The sequence below is a fragment of the Oryza glaberrima genome, chromosome 3 (assembly GCF_000147395.1).
Source record: "Oryza glaberrima chromosome 3, OglaRS2, whole genome shotgun sequence".
Taxonomy (NCBI): domain Eukaryota; kingdom Viridiplantae; phylum Streptophyta; class Magnoliopsida; order Poales; family Poaceae; genus Oryza; species Oryza glaberrima.
In genome coordinates this window covers 34,412,442-34,428,888 of record NC_068328.1, presented here as the reverse complement: position 1 = coordinate 34,428,888, position 16,447 = coordinate 34,412,442, and the positions used below count along the sequence as shown (strand labels likewise).

Genomic DNA, 16,447 nt, shown 5'->3' with positions numbered 1-16,447 from the left:
ACCACCAAAAGAATAGTTAATAAAAAATACGAGCAATTAAACGTATTGAGTCTAATATTTAAATATGGCTGGTTATACGAGTGGGTAGGTTCCACTACAGAAAACCTAGCGAGCTAAGCTATGCTCAGTTTGTTTCCTCCATTTTTAAATATTCGACGGTTGATTTTTCGACATAATGTTTTAACTATTTATCTTAATATAAAATACTACGAATTTAATAAAAAGACTAATTCCTAAAATACATCGCAACAAAACAAAATAAATGGTTCTCTAAATAAAGAAAATGATCAAATATTATGTCTAAAAGTTAACGTCTTATATTTAAAGTGGAGGCAGTATTATCGCAGAACATTTTGACCGTCCCTTTCCATGTATAGTGCTACAATGGCCACTTAAGTCATACTCATAAGTTCTCAAAACAAAAAAAGTCATATCATAATACTCTCGAGCATCCCTCTCCTATTAGTTTTAGGAGCTTCGTATGCATGACCTCACGCATACGACCCGAATAACATTTATTTAAATTAGTATTCTTAATTATAGAGTACTCTTGCATTTAGATTATTGCGCTGGTATGTTTTTTTTTTTTACCTTGATCCATCGATATAGGCTTCGTAACTGGGCCGTACATTAGAATCTTAGAAACTAGGTGATTTTCTGTGCTTTACAGCGGGAATTACTAAGCAATTCTCAATATATTTTTTTTCGACAATCAAGTTAGGAGTAAAAAGCAAAAATATAATGAAACATCAGTACTTATCATAAAACAAACAAATGATACCCGCGCTTTAATGTGAAATATATTGATAAGTATATGTTAAATATTAGTAAATGATAGATAGATTTGTTAAAATATTGTGCAAATGATGAGAGGGGTGATGTGATTGGATATGCTTGCATGTTGATTTGTAGAATTAAATACTCCCTCCGTCTCATAATATAAGGGATTTTGAGTTTTTGCTTACACTATTTGATCACTCGTCTTATTCAAAAAGTTTATACAAATATAATTAAAAAACAAAAAGTTGTGCTTAAAGTATTTTGAATAATAAAGTAATTCAAAAAAATAAATAATAATTCCATTTTTTTTAATAAGACGAGTAGCCAAACAGTGCAAATAAAAACTCAAAATCCCTTATATTATGGGACGGAGGGAGTAAATTGTAGATGATGCTGTATGTTTGCATGAGTTAAAATATATAATTATTACTAGTAGGTAATGATGTGGCATGGTTGCATTTTGAGCTTTAGATTTGGTGGACTATAACTTTATATAAAGTATAGATTAAAGCCCTGACTTAACAAATGCTAAGAAGTGAAAATAGTACATTTTAATTTGGAGTACTATGTATATTCATCGAAGTTACACAATAAACTAGATGGACTCATTTTTTTCATTTAACAACAAAAAAAATTGTATCCTGGTGTAGTGATTTGTTTTATATTAAAAGTAAAAAAAATTGTATACCTTCACATCGTTGCTATAAGCTATAGTTCTTTGAGGTGGCCATGATTACCATTGAACATTTATCGGAGCTAAAGAAAATAAGCTCGTTCTAGGATTAGGTAAAGGATAATAGAATGTTATTATTATTCGTTTCGATGTGCATGAAAACACGCTGATTTTACTCTGTACATGCATGTTATACGTGGCTAGGGGACTGTCAGGACGACTGAGAGACAGCAAACAGAATCCAAACATGTGACTTCGCTTGAGTAAGGAAGTAAGGGGTTAAGCTTAATTACTCTGCAAGTTAACGTGCGTAAGTTGTAACCAATTATTCCGCACGTTGCCCATGGTTTCTTGTTACTACTATAGCTAGCTAGCTTTCTTTGATGAGTGCATATGCCTAGTTTGTCTCATCATGTGGCAAACTCAATCAACGACAGGCATGCATGCTCCATTGCTTGTTCTTCCAGCCAGGATTAGAAGGACAAGGACTACTACAACAAATTAATTTAGATTACTTAACCTTCAATTTATCACCAAAGTCTGCAAGTATGCATTTAAATTGTATATATACAAAATCTCTTGTGCTCTTCAAGTAATTACATGATTCAACTATGTGTTGTTCTTTTTTAGTTCATATACAATATATTGTCATCAATTATCACATCCACACATAATCGCAAATTCTGACAGAAAACACAAGTGCAATCAAGCAGGTCCCCAACAACGAGCGGACATCATTAAGCATAGTACAAGAAGATCTGCTAGATAAACACTGAAAAATCAGGTTTGAGTACACACCAAATCAACCAGTAGACTTTTATTTTGTTTTATGTGTAATCTGTCCTGCTTGCTTGTGTTCTAATTTCTATATATATGTATATATCGAGGGAAACAGCTGTGTAATTGCACATCATCATGCCACCAGTTTGAGTACAAATAAATTAGACCTGTCATCATAATGGCATATTTACATTAATTAATTAGTTAGTGTAAGAGACAGCCATAAGCTAACTTTTGTGGATTATGACAGTACTTCCTCCATTCTAAATTGGTCTACATATTTCATAGATACACTAAGACCAAGAAAAACTAATAACTCTCTCATACTATATTTACTTTAACAACAAACTCGATGCATGCATCATCCCTACTATTTTCTAGCCAATAGCAAATCAAAATATTACATGTGTGTTATAAATATTTGTGTGCATGAATGTATGCATCAATATCCATTTACTTCAATGTACAAATAACGAATAGACTTAATGAATGAACATAAATATGTAGATCGATTTGGAATGGAGGGAGTACTTTTTAATCACAAGAATACTCCCTTAAACCGTTGGGCGCGGCAACCAAAAATACACGTTGTGCACCAATGTCAACCAGAGTTTCATACGACGTACTAGGAATTAATAGCCTAAACTTTTTAATTCCTCTTTTCTTTCAGGGCAAAGTGATAGCGTATGTAAATTCAGGAAAGGGATCGGACAACGCTTTGTGACAGGAATCAGAAGTTTCAGAACAATCAATCCGTCCTCGGATCCATCCAGCAGGAGAAACAGGTACTGTATGCCTGAACAATCATAACTTGTTAATGTGTCACATTCTAGTACCAGTTCAGTTTTGTAGGGTGGAGAGAGTATATTCTGAATGATCTGATGACTAACCTAAGAACACAATATTAAGGAAATCTAGTAGCCAGTATGAACACCCAATGTGTGCTGTCATGCGTCATGCGGCGCATCATCACTTCATCAGTCAGTATTATTATTATTATTTTTTTTGGTTCAGAGTAGTGAGCTCCAGAATAATGGCAGCTGATAGGCTCATCTTCAGATAACTACATAATTAAGCAATGCTGTCTCAAGAACCGTTGACATCGCAAAACAATAATCAATGAACGATGATGACAATGATGATGCTGGCCTTGGGGGGTGATGTGAGACTCCTGAAAAGTTAAGCAATGAACTGCATGCTACTGGAGTGGTAGCTAGTCCTAGCTGGCCGATGGTGATAAACTTGATCTTGGAATATTCTGACAGGGTTGGTGCTCTGTAAAATATACTTCACTAGTCGGTGGACGAGGTATTAGCTGACTGGAGTATATGCAAATTTGCATGCCCTTGAAGAGTTGACGTAGATTTATTTCAAAAGAAAAAGGACGAAGAAGTAGTAGTAGCTTGTAAACTTGGGAAAACCCAAGGAAACGTAACGCAACGCCCTTGTTGTTTCTTCGGGACTGTTCAAATTACTACCGAAATGAACATTTTTAAAATTTGGTCATGCCCAAATTTTGTCAAGTTGGTAACATTGCTAAATTTTGGCAGGATATATTAAATATGTTATTGTCAAATTCTTTAAGCAGTACCAATATGTGATAACAAACTAAATGCATCCATATATTTATTATTTGTTTTAAGAAATGGTATGGTTCAAGTTCATGTTATTTCTGAGTGTTTTGAGCTCAGCCCACGTTCTCATGCCCTAGAGCTCACATTGGGCCAGATTTTGAAGCCCAGCCCCAGCATAGCCGAGCGAAGCCTATGGGCCGTTTTCCTGTCAGCCCATATAAGTATGAGGCTCATATACAACAGCCCAAAGAAGAAGCCCATGAAAAATCTCGGTGGAAAGCCCAGCTACCTCGGTAGAAAGCGAATTCGTCGTTTTCGGCGGCTCGAGCTCGAAGCCTCGAACAGAGTAGTTGCACGATGATGAGTCGATGAGATGACAAATTCACAAATGCTCCACTCAAGGAAGAGCGCCACCGTTCACAAACCTTTCTTTCTGCTTTCCTAACCTGACCTGTATTATTGTGTAGTACTCCCTCCGTCCTATAATATAAGAGATTTTGAGTTTTTGTTTGTATTGTTTGACCACTCGTCTTATTTAAAAAATTTGTGCAAATATAAAAAACGAAAAGTTGTGCTTAAAATACTTTGGATAATAAAGTAAGTCACAAAAAATAAATAATAATTTCAATATTTTTTAAATAAGATGAGTGATTAAATAGTGTAAGTAAAAACTCAAGATACCTTATATTACGGAATGGAGCAGTACGTACTACTTTCGTGTTGTCTGACTTGTTGTCTGCCTGTAATTTACTATTTACCCAGGGTCAACAATCAGTTTGACATTTTGTAAATTGTGATCCCTCTTGCGTTGATCTTCCGTTGTCACAGATTTTAATTTTCATACAAGTACTAATACATGTATTTCAGCCGTCAAAACCTTCCAGATATCGCACAACTCGCTAGCAATACAGAAGTAGTAATACTGTAACTTCCAAGAAGGATTAAGGAATAATCTTCTCTGAAAGGTCAAATATCAAATTCTGTCCCAAAATTCAGTAGCACAAAAGACAGTCGTACAAGAAAGGGAGAAGGAAAAGAAACATTCGTAATTAATTCTGAATTTTAATCTCACTGCTTATGTTAATTACTAAACCGAGTGACACACTGACACCTGAAGAAGATGAATCATTAACGACCATGGAGAGAACCACAACGAAAACAGCAAACGATAATGTGGGCCCATGTTGACCAACCTACTCCACTAGGCTGACCACCACTGCAACCATCAGCTCATCAGGAGCACGAGCACGAGGACTCATCAAGGCCGTCGATGGTCCATTGGACGCCTGTGATTGCTTCCTGAGGGAGACTGTCATTCGTGAACGTCCACATACCGTGTCGCAACAGCAAAGTCGATGTCCATCCTGACTCGGTCTATTTATGCTCATAAACCATGGTCTCTTGTTTTTCTCTCTTTCTTTCGATTCGATGCTTCGACGAACTTGACTATTTGCTTCTTTTACTTCTTAATTAAAAAAAAAAGACTATTTGCTTCTTTTCTTACCAGGAGCAGAAACAGTTGATTAGTATAAAATGGTAATTCCTCCGTTTCACAATATAAAACTTTTTAGCATTATTCATATTCATATAGATGTTAATGAATCTAAACACATATAAATATTTAGAATCATTTATATCTTTATGAATGTGAACAATGCTAAAAAAATTTTACATTGTGAAACGTAAGGTTGTACAAAACAAAATACATCTTAAAAAAATCACTTGGGGTTACATCTTAGAAAAAAAATCTTAAGGATTAACAAACCAGCTATGCTCTCATTGGATGTACTAGTATCATGTATGATATGGAAGTATTTTATGTAAACTAATTGAGCACTTGAGGTGTTGAAGTGGCGTTAATTAGTCCAATAAGCAGACGATTTGACCCTAATAGAGTCATTACAAGGAGCAGCCCGGTCGGTCAGTGTGTGTCACTGTCTCTCACCCTCCCAACGCTTAGACATTTCAACGTTCTCCTCCACAGCAACAGCAGCAGCAGCAGCAGCATCTCCTCTTCTTCACCGCATCTGCCAGCCTAGCGAGCCTAATCAGGTCTTCGTCTTCTTCTTCCTCATCCCCGTGCCAATACCGATTAGTACAAACTCCGATGGATTCCGCGAGAGAGGAGACGTCGCCATGAGAGGGGAAGCCGAGCTGTGCGTGTAGCTCGCTGCAATCGCTGCGCCGGTCAAGAAACCAGCCGGAATCGGCGGCTGATTCCGGTGGAGGAAGATGCGGCGGAAGGCGGCCGGAGATGCTGCTCTGGTAGGCGGCTGCTTCTTGCTGCTCCTCCTCCCTCTCCTCTCCCATGGCGCGGACATGCCGTTGGGCTCCTCCCTCTCGCCGGCGAACCAGGCGTTGTGGTCGTCTCCCAACAACACCTTCTCCCTCTCCTTCACGGCGTCCCCGACCTCGCCGTCCCTCTTCGTCGCCGCCATCACCTACGCCGGCGGGGTGCCCGTGTGGACGGCCGGCAACGGCGCGACCGTTGACTCCGGTGGCGCGCTCCGCCTCTCGTCCAGCGGCGACCTCCAGCTCGTCAACGGCTCCGGCGCCGTGGTCTGGTCATCGAACACCGGCGGGCAGGGGGTCACCACCGCCGCGCTGCAGGAGAGCGGCAACCTCCTGCTCAGGAACTCGTCGGCGACGTTGTGGCAATCGTTCGAACACCCCACGGACACGGTGGTGATGGGGCAGAACTTCACCTCCGGCATGAACCTCACCTCGGCGAGCTACCAATTCTCCCTCGACCGGAACACCGGCAACCTCACCCTCAAGTGGACCGGCGGCGGCACGGTCACCTACTTCAACAAGGGGTACAACACCACCTTCACGGCGAACAAGACGCTGAGCTCGCCGACGCTGGCGATGCAAACCAACGGTATCGTCTCCCTCACCGACGGCTCGCTCACCTCTCCCGTCGTCGTCGCGTACAGCAGCAACTACGGCGAGAGCGGCGACATGCTGAGGTTCGTGCGCCTAGACACGGACGGCAACTTCCGCGCCTACAGCGCGGCGCGCGGCAGCAACGCGCCGACGGAGCAGTGGTCGGCGGTGGCGGACCAGTGCCAGGTGTTCGGCTACTGCGGCAACATGGGCGTGTGCGGCTACAACGGCACGTCGCCGGTGTGCCGATGCCCGTCGGAGAACTTCCAGCTGAGCAACCCGGCCGACCCGCGCGGCGGCTGCCGGCGCAAGATCGAGCTCCAGAACTGCCCGGGCAACTCCACCATGCTCCAGCTCGACAACACGCAGTTCCTGACCTACCCGCCGGAGATCACGACGGAGCAGTTCTTCGTCGGCATCACCGCCTGCCGCCTCAACTGCCTCTCCGGCAGCTCGTGCGTCGCCTCCACGGCGCTCTCCGACGGCTCGGGCCTCTGCTTCCTCAAGGTGTCCAACTTCGTCAGCGGGTACCAGTCCGCGGCGCTGCCCAGCACGTCGTTCGTCAAGGTCTGCTTCCCGGGGATCCCCAACCCGCCCCTCGGCGGCGGCGGGTCGCCGTCGGGCAGGGCGTCGGGCGTCCGCGGGTGGGTGGTCGCGGTGGTGGTGCTCGGCGCGGTGTCCGGGCTGGTGCTGTGCGAGTGGGCGCTGTGGTGGGTGTTCTGCCGGCACAGCCCCAAGTACGGCGCGGCGTCGGCGCAGTACGCGCTGCTGGAGTACGCGTCCGGCGCGCCGGTGCAGTTCTCGTACCGGGAGCTGCAGCGATCGACCAAGGGGTTCAAGGAGAAGCTGGGCGCCGGCGGGTTCGGCGCCGTGTACCGCGGCGTGCTGGCGAACCGGACGGTGGTGGCGGTGAAGCAGCTGGAGGGGATCGAGCAGGGGGAGAAGCAGTTCAGGATGGAGGTGGCCACCATCAGCAGCACGCACCACCTCAACCTCGTCCGCCTCATCGGCTTCTGCTCCGAGGGGCGCCACCGCCTGCTCGTCTACGAGTTCATGAAGAACGGCTCCCTCGACGCCTTCCTCTTCGCCGACGCGCCGGGCGGCAGGATGCCGTGGCCGACGCGGTTCGCCGTCGCCGTCGGCACCGCCCGCGGCATCACCTACCTCCACGAGGAGTGCCGCGACTGCATCGTCCACTGCGACATCAAGCCCGAGAACATCCTCCTCGACGAGCACCACAACGCCAAGGTCTCCGACTTCGGCCTCGCCAAGCTCGTCAACCCCAAGGATCACCGCCACCGGACGCTCACCAGCGTGCGCGGGACGAGGGGCTACCTCGCGCCGGAGTGGCTCGCCAACCTCCCCATCACGGCCAAGTCCGACGTCTACAGCTACGGCATGGTGCTGCTCGAGCTCGTCAGCGGCCACCGCAACTTCGACGTGTCGGAGGAGACCGGCCGGAAGAAGTACTCCGTGTGGGCGTACGAGGAGTACGAGAAGGGGAACATCGCCGCCATTGTCGACAAGAAGCTCCCCGGGGAGGACATCGACATGGTCCAGGTGGAGCGCGCGCTGCAGGTGAGCTTCTGGTGCATCCAGGAGCAGCCGGCGCAGCGGCCGTCGATGGGGAAGGTGGTGCAGATGCTGGAAGGGATCATGGATCTCGAGAGGCCGCCGCCGCCCAAGTCGTCGGACAGCTTCTTGAGCCTGACGTCGGCGACCACCGCCACCGGTGTCAGCGGCAGCGGCAGCACCAGCATGGTCTCCACGTTTACTTCCTCGGCGGCGCCGCCGGCGCCCACGCCGTCGCCGAACGTCGACGAGGTCCAGCAGGAGATGGCCGTGGGACGCTCGGCGTCGGCCAGGATCCGCGACCGGGCGTCTCGTTCGCTGCTGGGGCAGGAGCCATACATGACAATGTAAAACTTCATCTTCTCATGAGGTGAATAGCAAAATGATTTTGCTTTTTTTTTTTTTGCTCCAGTAAATGGGAAAATTGCTCTGGTTAGTGAGCAATTAGGGAGTTGATCTGGTTGATTTTGTTTTGGTGGAACATAGAAGCAGCTGTCGGTGGAAGAGAAGTGCTTTTCACTGATGGTGAGCAATTTCGTACTTCTGCTTGAGAGGATATCTATGTGCCTGATGAGCTGAATTCTGCAATTTGTAAGTGCAGATTAGATCAAACTCAATGGTATATTCGCGTTGTAACTTGTACAAATAATTCAAATGAGGCGATGCATTGATAAATGGAGTGCAAACATAGATGCAATAGCTTGTCTGATTGTAGATTATGGTTTTGGGGAAGCTAAAGCAAAGGCAGAGATAAGCAGATCAATAAAAATTCAGCTACTTCAGTTTGTTCAGTACTGAGAAGCAGCTTGCCTCACACTCACATGCATACTATTAGTAAGAGATTGTTTTGGCATTTGGGGCAAGGCATGAGCAATCTGGCAGATTGATAGTACACAAAAACATGTGCAGGAACTTTCAACAAACTTCTCTATCAACCTTTATTCCATTAAATTAAATGCATGGGACCCATGACAACCCTTTCCAAAGATCAAATTGCCTGCATCATGTGTCATCACTGGCAATTGCATCTCCATGTCCATGGAGAGCTTGCAATTGCGTAGTAGCTGAGGAAACATGTGATTAAGGCTTATACTGGGTCTTATTTAATGCTAGATTTATGAGCACACAGCTGTTCTTGAGTCTTGGCCCCTTGTTCAGCTATTCATTCAGAAGCAGTCACTGAAGAATGTTGTTGAGCTTAGACTCACTGATTTATAAGCTTCCTGTTTAGCAAGCAGACTCATCGGTGTTACATTCAGAAAATACCGGCACATTCCAACTTGAACCTAGATTTATTGGCCAATTGCTTTAGTTAAGAAAATGAAGTAAAATGGTTCCATAGTGTAGTGGTTAGCACTCCAGACTTTGAATCTGGCGACCTGGGTTCGAATCCCGGTGGGACCTTTTTTTTTAGTTTTACTAATCTTTTTGCATCACTGCATTTAACAACATCACTGTCTAAACAACTTCTTGACGCAAACTGCATATCCTTTCCTTTTCTTAGGTGCATTTATGCGAAGTTACTGATGATTATGATGTTGGAGCCATAAGTTTCCAAAACAATAACAGCCTTACCGACAGAATTCCTCCTACCCTCAAACTGTTGAAGTCATTTTCTTGATCAAAACGAACTAAGTGTCATGTCCTTTTATTGTTGGACCACTTATCGTCCTTATCTTAGCTTCTCGTAGTTTAACATGTGACACCGAAGAAACATTCAGCCATGATAAGAGCAGTCCGAACTAAGATATTCGCCAGTCTCACCCACCACCAATTGAACTGTCATATACGGTCTTTCTCCAGGTCTCCTGCCTCCCGGTCAGCCAATGCCCAAGAACAAGTAGTGTAACCACACAAGTAATCATCCTCAGCTTTTCCAATGTTTGTGAGCTTGGACAGGATGAACAAAAGGCGGGGTTCAAATGTCAATGAATAACTTTGAACATGCCCTGGGTTTAATAATTCAATTCTTACCAGTTCTGCACTTCAATTCGGTTGCAACAACAAAGTTGGCAGTTCTAGAAAGTCATTCAGAAAGACCCAAGCACTTCAAATTTTCTTTTGAAGAAAAAGGACAGATAACGAAGAAAAGCTGTGGAATACTTTACAGAGCGGGGAGTTTTGCGTGGAAAACTTACAGTGTTGTAATCCAGTATTGTAGGCAAGAAACTTGCCCACCTTTATCTGTACATGATTATCAGATCCTTCTTCATTGAAGTCAGATGATATATTTGAAGGACCGTATTAGTGAAGTCCTCCTAGTCAGTACTCAATCCAATTAGCATCCAGATCCTTCAGCTTCAGGAGCCATTTCTGTTTGTCCGGAGAAACGCTTGGTTTGTTTGGCTTGCCTGCGTGTTTATTTGTTATGGCATATGAGGATCCAGCCTTACTCTCATCATCAGAGTTGGCTCGCCTTCTAGGTCGTCTGAGTTCAAGAGAAAGAAGGCGAGAAACCTCGTGTACTCCACCCCATTTTTCCAACGCTCGAGCAATGTCATAACGTCCTATCATTAACAACAAAGTACGAGCATTATTCATAAAGAAAGATTGTGAATTCTTGACAAAAGAGAGAACTGGTAAAACTAGCATGATAGGAACCCAGGCAATAAGGTTGTTACAAACATCAGTCTGACATAAAGGAATGGCATCCATGAATGCTATGTTGCTATGTAGTCAACTCCTCAATTCACCGCTCTAAAAAAACTACTGAATTCACCAATCTTAACATGTATATATATCTGGCCTGATGATCGAGAATTGACGGAAGTGTTAAAAATGGGAACATGGTGAACTTTGGGTGCTATTAAAGTGAACCGGTAACTTTCGGTGCTATAAAACCAAAAACGTGAACTTTCAATGCTATATAACCAAATTTGCCAAAATTTTAATATGATTAGAGGAAACTGAACATATTTTCATGCCCCAGAGAAAAAAAAGGGTCCAAGGTTTCCAGGTACCTTAAGCAAGCATGGGAAAAATTTTGTTCAAAACACCTCAGTCAAACATGGCTTCAATAATTTTGACCAGAAAAAAGTCAGAATGACTTTGTATAACTCTATAAGGTTTATCAACTGCCAGATAAACTACACTAAGAAAATATAGATAATAAATTGACCATAGCAAATATTTAGACAAAAATAATCAAATACCTGCTCTCTCAAAGGACTTTCTACTTGGCATATAAGCAGGGTCCATCCCCCAATTCTTCTGGAATCGCCTGATCTGTATATAATGGTTACTGTTAATAACATGTCAAGAATGAAAGGAGTGCTCATTATCACTCCTCATGCTGGAAATCTCAGATCACAATTTTTAGCATTCTGAACTACTAAAGCCCTGTAGAACACAGTGGGAGGAGGGGTATATACTTTTCATTACCTCTTCTTGCAAGTTCTCCAGATTATCCCAATAACCTCTTGGTTTCCGGTTTTTATAAGAAAGTGAAAGATTCATTATGCTGGCAATCTTCCTGAACCCACCCATGCGTGTTATTGCCTTCTCGATATCCACCCTTCCATGCAAACGAAGGTGTTTTCTCTTAGGCATGAAGCCATCCTGACCATATTTTGCAATAAATTTCTCAAGTTCAGATTTGAGGACCTCAATGTCCTTTTGAAGGCCTGGGACTTTTGGTCTCTGCTTCACAGGACTTGAAGAACATGACGTGGATGCTTGTTCTGATTGCCTACCTTCTGCATAATCAATAGCAATAGTATCTGCATTTGATGATACAATAGAGCTACTTGTGGAGTTACCGCTCTCAGCTTCTGCCTTTTCAATATAATCACGGATTGCACATAAGTTTGATGGAAGATCTTCATATATGACCTGAGGTACGTAATCAAAATGTTTGTTTTCTTTTAGCAAAAAAAAAAATCATTAACATGTTTATCAAAGCACCATGACCATGCATAAATCAGCTTTTGATAAGAAGAAAGAGTGGCAAAAAATCATAAAGCTGCATTCATTCCCCTACATACCCCCCCCCCCCCCAAATAGCATCAAGTCATAAGATTAGATATCCTTAAAGAATGTGACGGTGGAACTAAGTTTAATAAAGCGCAATGTCTGCGTCATGAGGATATCTTATAAAAAGCTGTTTAAACAAGTTTTTGGTACTGACGAGAGGGGGAAAAAATCCATGTGAGGTTATCCAGAGATAATAAAATATGGAACTATTATTCTTGCACTAACCAAATGAAGCAACGCAGGATAATACAGATAGAGGATGTGTGCTTATACCTATTCAGAATTTAGAGATTCATTCATTTTTCAGGAAAGTGTTTATTTTTACTGAATTTCTGGTGAACATAAAGACAAAGTTTTCGCATGAGCACAATAGCACGATGTTATGCTCAACTAGATGATACATCCATCAGAAAGTTGCTTTGAAAACTTAATCACCAAGCATCAAAACCAACTATTATGAACATATACCCCTGGATTAAATAGTATTAGTACAATTGGTCCTCAGTGAACCACAATTGAAATTCAGGGGCACAACAAAGCGTATTTTAATTACCATTTTTCCACTTCATAACATTAACGTGTTCTCTATATTTATTGATAAACTACATGCATATAAATTTCTTATACCTCTTCAAGGATAGACTCTGAGAGAAAGGTATCTTTATGCATCTTAGTCTCAACCATATACTTCAATAAGGTGTGCTGATCGCCAAGTTGTTCTAGGCGCCATTTTCCTTTAAATGAGTAGAAATCACCTTCAACTTGCTCAAAGCTTATCTCACGTTCAAGTTTCTCGCGAAGATCCATAACAACACGGGCATGAAGCACCATATAAAGTAGACCCTTGCAACCCTCCTATAAAAGATGTGAGATGTTGCAGTTCTTGCAAAGCTCATGAAACAACCAAATTGAATTAAATTCTTCCAGAAAAAGTATCTTTTGGGAGGAGAAGGTGATCTTTCTTCCCATTTTTAGGACAAAAGCTAAATTCCATTTGTTTAGTATTCTGGAGTGATAGGTACATAAAAGCATGAAGTTGCAAGACTTGGTAAAAATGATAGATCACTTGGTAGCTTGGACTAAAAGTGAAAACCTAAGCTAGCTATCAACCAGAAAGTGAAATTGAGGATTGACGCTTTCTATAGAAAAGGAGCAATCCCACCTCTAGACTTAAGATGCTAATTCAGTAACATATGAGATAAGTATTTAGCAAAGCTCCCACCTGCAGTATGCGAACCTTGTTATTATCCCGACGAATAATCCTACTGATAGCCAGATTCGGCACAAATCTGACAGATAACTTTGTTAGCTCATACTTGTATAACAAGATATCTGAACTGTAAAAACTGAAGGAAGATAGAACTACTAACTCAGGCAACTTCTCATATGCAGTGAGAATATTCCATACTTCTCGCACTGGCGCTTTCACAGTGATACTAGCAAACACAAACCTGTGAGCCCCTTCATGTTCCTTCAATCAAATCATTTCACGAGGGGAAGACAAATCTGTCAGTGTGCTTCCCATCAAAATATAAGAACCCAATGATAATTCTTAGATGCATACAAATTTAGTAAGTTACCAGGAGACCATCAAATCTTCGAAGATGGATCTCATCTACCACACACGGCCTATCAAGTCTGCAGACATTTCCATATACTCCCCATTTGCTGTTCAACTCAGAAGGAGGTGAAGCAAGCACACCACCAAGACCAGAAGGAGGTGTTTCTTTGAACTTACTAGGAGCAATGGCATCATTCTCAGTGGTTGCATTACGGAAGTTATGAAACCTGGAGCCTGCACCACTAAATTTTGCAGTTCCATGTCTTTGGTTTCCTAAATATATGTTTTCAGCTCTACAGGCCAACGCTCCAAGATTCACAGGAAGATCCGACCTTATGATCCTCTCAAGAAATATTGCTGGGAAATTAAATCTTGGAATCACATTAACTTCATACAACAAAATTGCACTAGATGACCTGTCATAAAACGAAACAAAATGTCATATGAGACCTCTAAACTGGCATTACTTTTTTGCTAGCTAAAACATGAAGATGTTTAAGGATCCACGAATTCTAGATCAGAGCATCATGTGGCTGCCAAAAATGTAAGTAACTGGTAACTCAGTAAGCAAACAGTCTGGACGATCATCGAAGGCATATGCAATAAACAAGACAAGACGATGACCATGAAATCCCCACCTTGGACCAGATCTGATGGACCATTTCCCTTCGAACTTCTTAAAGTCACCATCAACCATGGAGAAGTGGAGCTCTCGTCCATTAACCTGGATGTTGACTGTTTAATAAGGAAGAATAGCTTGATATAATAACTAGGAAATTAGGAGAATCATTCAATAGTCAACACCTCTTTAAATTCGCTATCTAAAATTTATACAACTAAACGCCAAATATGGTGTAACATCAAGATAGTTTCACCACAAGAATCAACGCATTCAGAAAGGTTAACAGTAGAAGATGACGGCTAGGTTCGTTCATGCCATGGGATGTCAGGAACAAATCTACAAATATTCTCATGCATTCAGCTCAAATGTTCACCTAACCTAACCATCTATATGTTTCAATTGCATCTTAATTACCTCGTGAAAAACGAAAATCACGACTAATTTAGTTGCAACATAACAAAAACGAGGTTAGGGTGATCACTTCACGTACAGCATCCGGAACCTCCTTGAGATCCAACACGACGCGTGCCTCGATATGCCAGTAAAGCGCTTGCTGCAGCCCCCTCTGCTCGAGCCATACTCGGCCCTGATGCGGGCATGGAATCCTCCCACTGCGTTGCCGAACGACGCACAAATTTCCCCCAATTAGACCCTCAATGAGCATGCGAGAATTTGCAATGACACACGAGAAGGAGAGATGGAATGTGGACCTGTGAACGAGGTTGGGGATGAATTCGGCGAGCCGCTCGTAGTCGGTGATGACGCGCCACACGGTGTCGACGTCGGCGGCCACCGCCACGGACGCGAACACCCGCCGCTCGCGCCACGACACCACGTCCACGTCGCACTGCACGCCGGGGCCCGCGGCGCTCTTCCCGCCGCGCCCGCCTCCGCCGCCGTGGTACTCAGCGCCCCAGTGGTCGCCGGTGGCGGCGGCGGCCGCGGCCGTGGTGACCGCACGGCCAGAATGGTGCCGCCAGAGCGCCGCCCCGCAAGGAGGCGCGCCGCGGTGGCTAGGGTTCGCGCAGGGGTTCGGAATTCGCGGCAGGAATGCGGCGGCGGCGGCGGCGGAGGAGGAGGAGGAGGAGGAGACGAGAACCCTCGACGTCATCGCCGCTCATGTGGGGGGGAGGAGCGGTGGCCGGTGAGCCGTTGGCGAGAGTTACGGATTTTTTGGAGGTGGGGCTGCAGTCGCTGACATGTGGGGACACGAACGTGGGTCCCATTTGTCAGTGGCGTGGTTCTGGACGACGGAGACGTCGGGATTGTTTCTGCCGCGATGGGGATAGCCGAGGTGAGATGTGTGGCGGGAAGGGGAAGGGGCGCAGCCATGGCGCGTGGTACAATGAATCTTGTGTGGGCCCGGTTGTCAGCGTGGGGTTGTGGTGACCGGGCTCTGGGCCGACGTGGCCCGTCCTGCGCCTCCCATGAGAAAAATCGGGTTGGGCAGTGGGCCAAATCTCGTTCCACCATCTGTTTGAGCTTATTTTCAACTTGTAAAAAAATTGCAGAGTTTGGAGTTTGCACGGTGTAATTTGAGGGCCTGTTTGGCACATCTCCAACTCCAACTCCACCCCTCCTGGAGCTGGAGCTCAACCAAACAGTTTCAGCTCTACCAAAACTAGGAGTGGAATTGGGTGGAGCTCTCTCATAAAATGTACTAGAGTTGTGAAGCTGGGTTTAGGCAGCTCCACAACTCCACTCCAGACTCAACTCCTAGAGTTATATTTAGGAGTTGAAGTTATACCAAACAGACCCTGAATCTTTATTTTTAATTAAAATATAAATAAGATAGATAGTCCAAAATGACAGTCTACACCTAGATGTATCACATTTCACATGAGATTTATCACATGTGAAGAAAAGGGGAAATTATGTTTTTTTGGAAAGTCCCTCCTATATCCAAAGTTCCACATTACCGGTGATATATGATCATTGTATTGCCATTATGTACTTCAGATGATGAACATGTTGATTTTGTTTATCTTCCTTGCGAGTTGACATCAAGTGATTTTGCAACTGACATT

The 16,447-nt window shown here is 43.9% G+C and overlaps 2 protein-coding genes and 1 non-coding gene across 6 annotated transcripts; 2 read left to right on the top strand and 1 right to left on the bottom strand.

Annotated features, from left to right (window-relative positions):
• Window positions 1–5,489: 5,489 nt before the first annotated feature.
• On the top strand, window positions 5,490–8,940 carry LOC127766130 (G-type lectin S-receptor-like serine/threonine-protein kinase At1g34300). Its single transcript, XM_052291195.1, has one exon. The coding sequence runs from the start codon at window positions 6,040–6,042 to the stop codon at window positions 8,614–8,616; it is 2,577 nt and encodes an 858-aa protein (XP_052147155.1). The 5' UTR covers window positions 5,490–6,039; the 3' UTR covers window positions 8,617–8,940.
• Window positions 8,652–15,591, bottom strand: LOC127766131 (uncharacterized). 4 transcript variants are annotated; one of them, XR_008016205.1, is made up of 13 exons: window positions 15,131–15,591; window positions 14,911–15,031; window positions 14,437–14,522; window positions 13,818–14,214; window positions 13,608–13,708; window positions 13,460–13,526; window positions 12,865–13,092; window positions 11,647–12,096; window positions 11,418–11,490; window positions 10,404–10,772; window positions 10,240–10,283; window positions 9,841–10,155; window positions 8,652–8,847 (listed from the first exon to the last, which is right to left on the bottom strand). XR_008016205.1 is itself a non-coding variant. In XM_052291196.1 (10 exons), exons 1-10 carry the CDS (start codon window positions 15,529–15,531, stop codon window positions 10,528–10,530), a joined length of 2,169 nt encoding a protein of 722 aa, XP_052147156.1. In that variant the 5' UTR covers window positions 15,532–15,591; the 3' UTR covers window positions 10,290–10,527. The 4 variants fall into 4 exon arrangements, 1 of the variants encoding a protein (XP_052147156.1); XR_008016206.1 differs by lacking the exon at window positions 10,240–10,283; XR_008016204.1 differs by lacking the exons at window positions 9,841–10,155; window positions 10,240–10,283.
• On the top strand, window positions 9,598–9,669 carry TRNAQ-UUG (transfer RNA glutamine (anticodon UUG)). The gene has a single exon. It is a non-coding gene; the product is annotated as a tRNA-Gln (tRNA).
• Window positions 15,592–16,447: the final 856 nt, after the last annotated feature.

Coding starts and splice junctions, on each gene's coding strand:
- LOC127766131 (XM_052291196.1), bottom strand. CDS start 15,531: ATGACGTCGAGGGTTCTCGTCTCCTCCTCCTCCTCCTCCTCCGCCGCC. Junction 13,709..13,817: donor GAAGATTTGATGGTCTCCTG/GTAACTTACTAA, acceptor ATTTGATTGAAG/GAACATGAAGGGGCTCACAG. Junction 12,097..12,864: donor CAGAGTCTATCCTTGAAGAG/GTATAAGAAATT, acceptor TACGTACCTCAG/GTCATATATGAAGATCTTCC.
- LOC127766130 (XM_052291195.1), top strand. CDS start 6,040: ATGCGGCGGAAGGCGGCCGGAGATGCTGCTCTGGTAGGCGGCTGCTTC.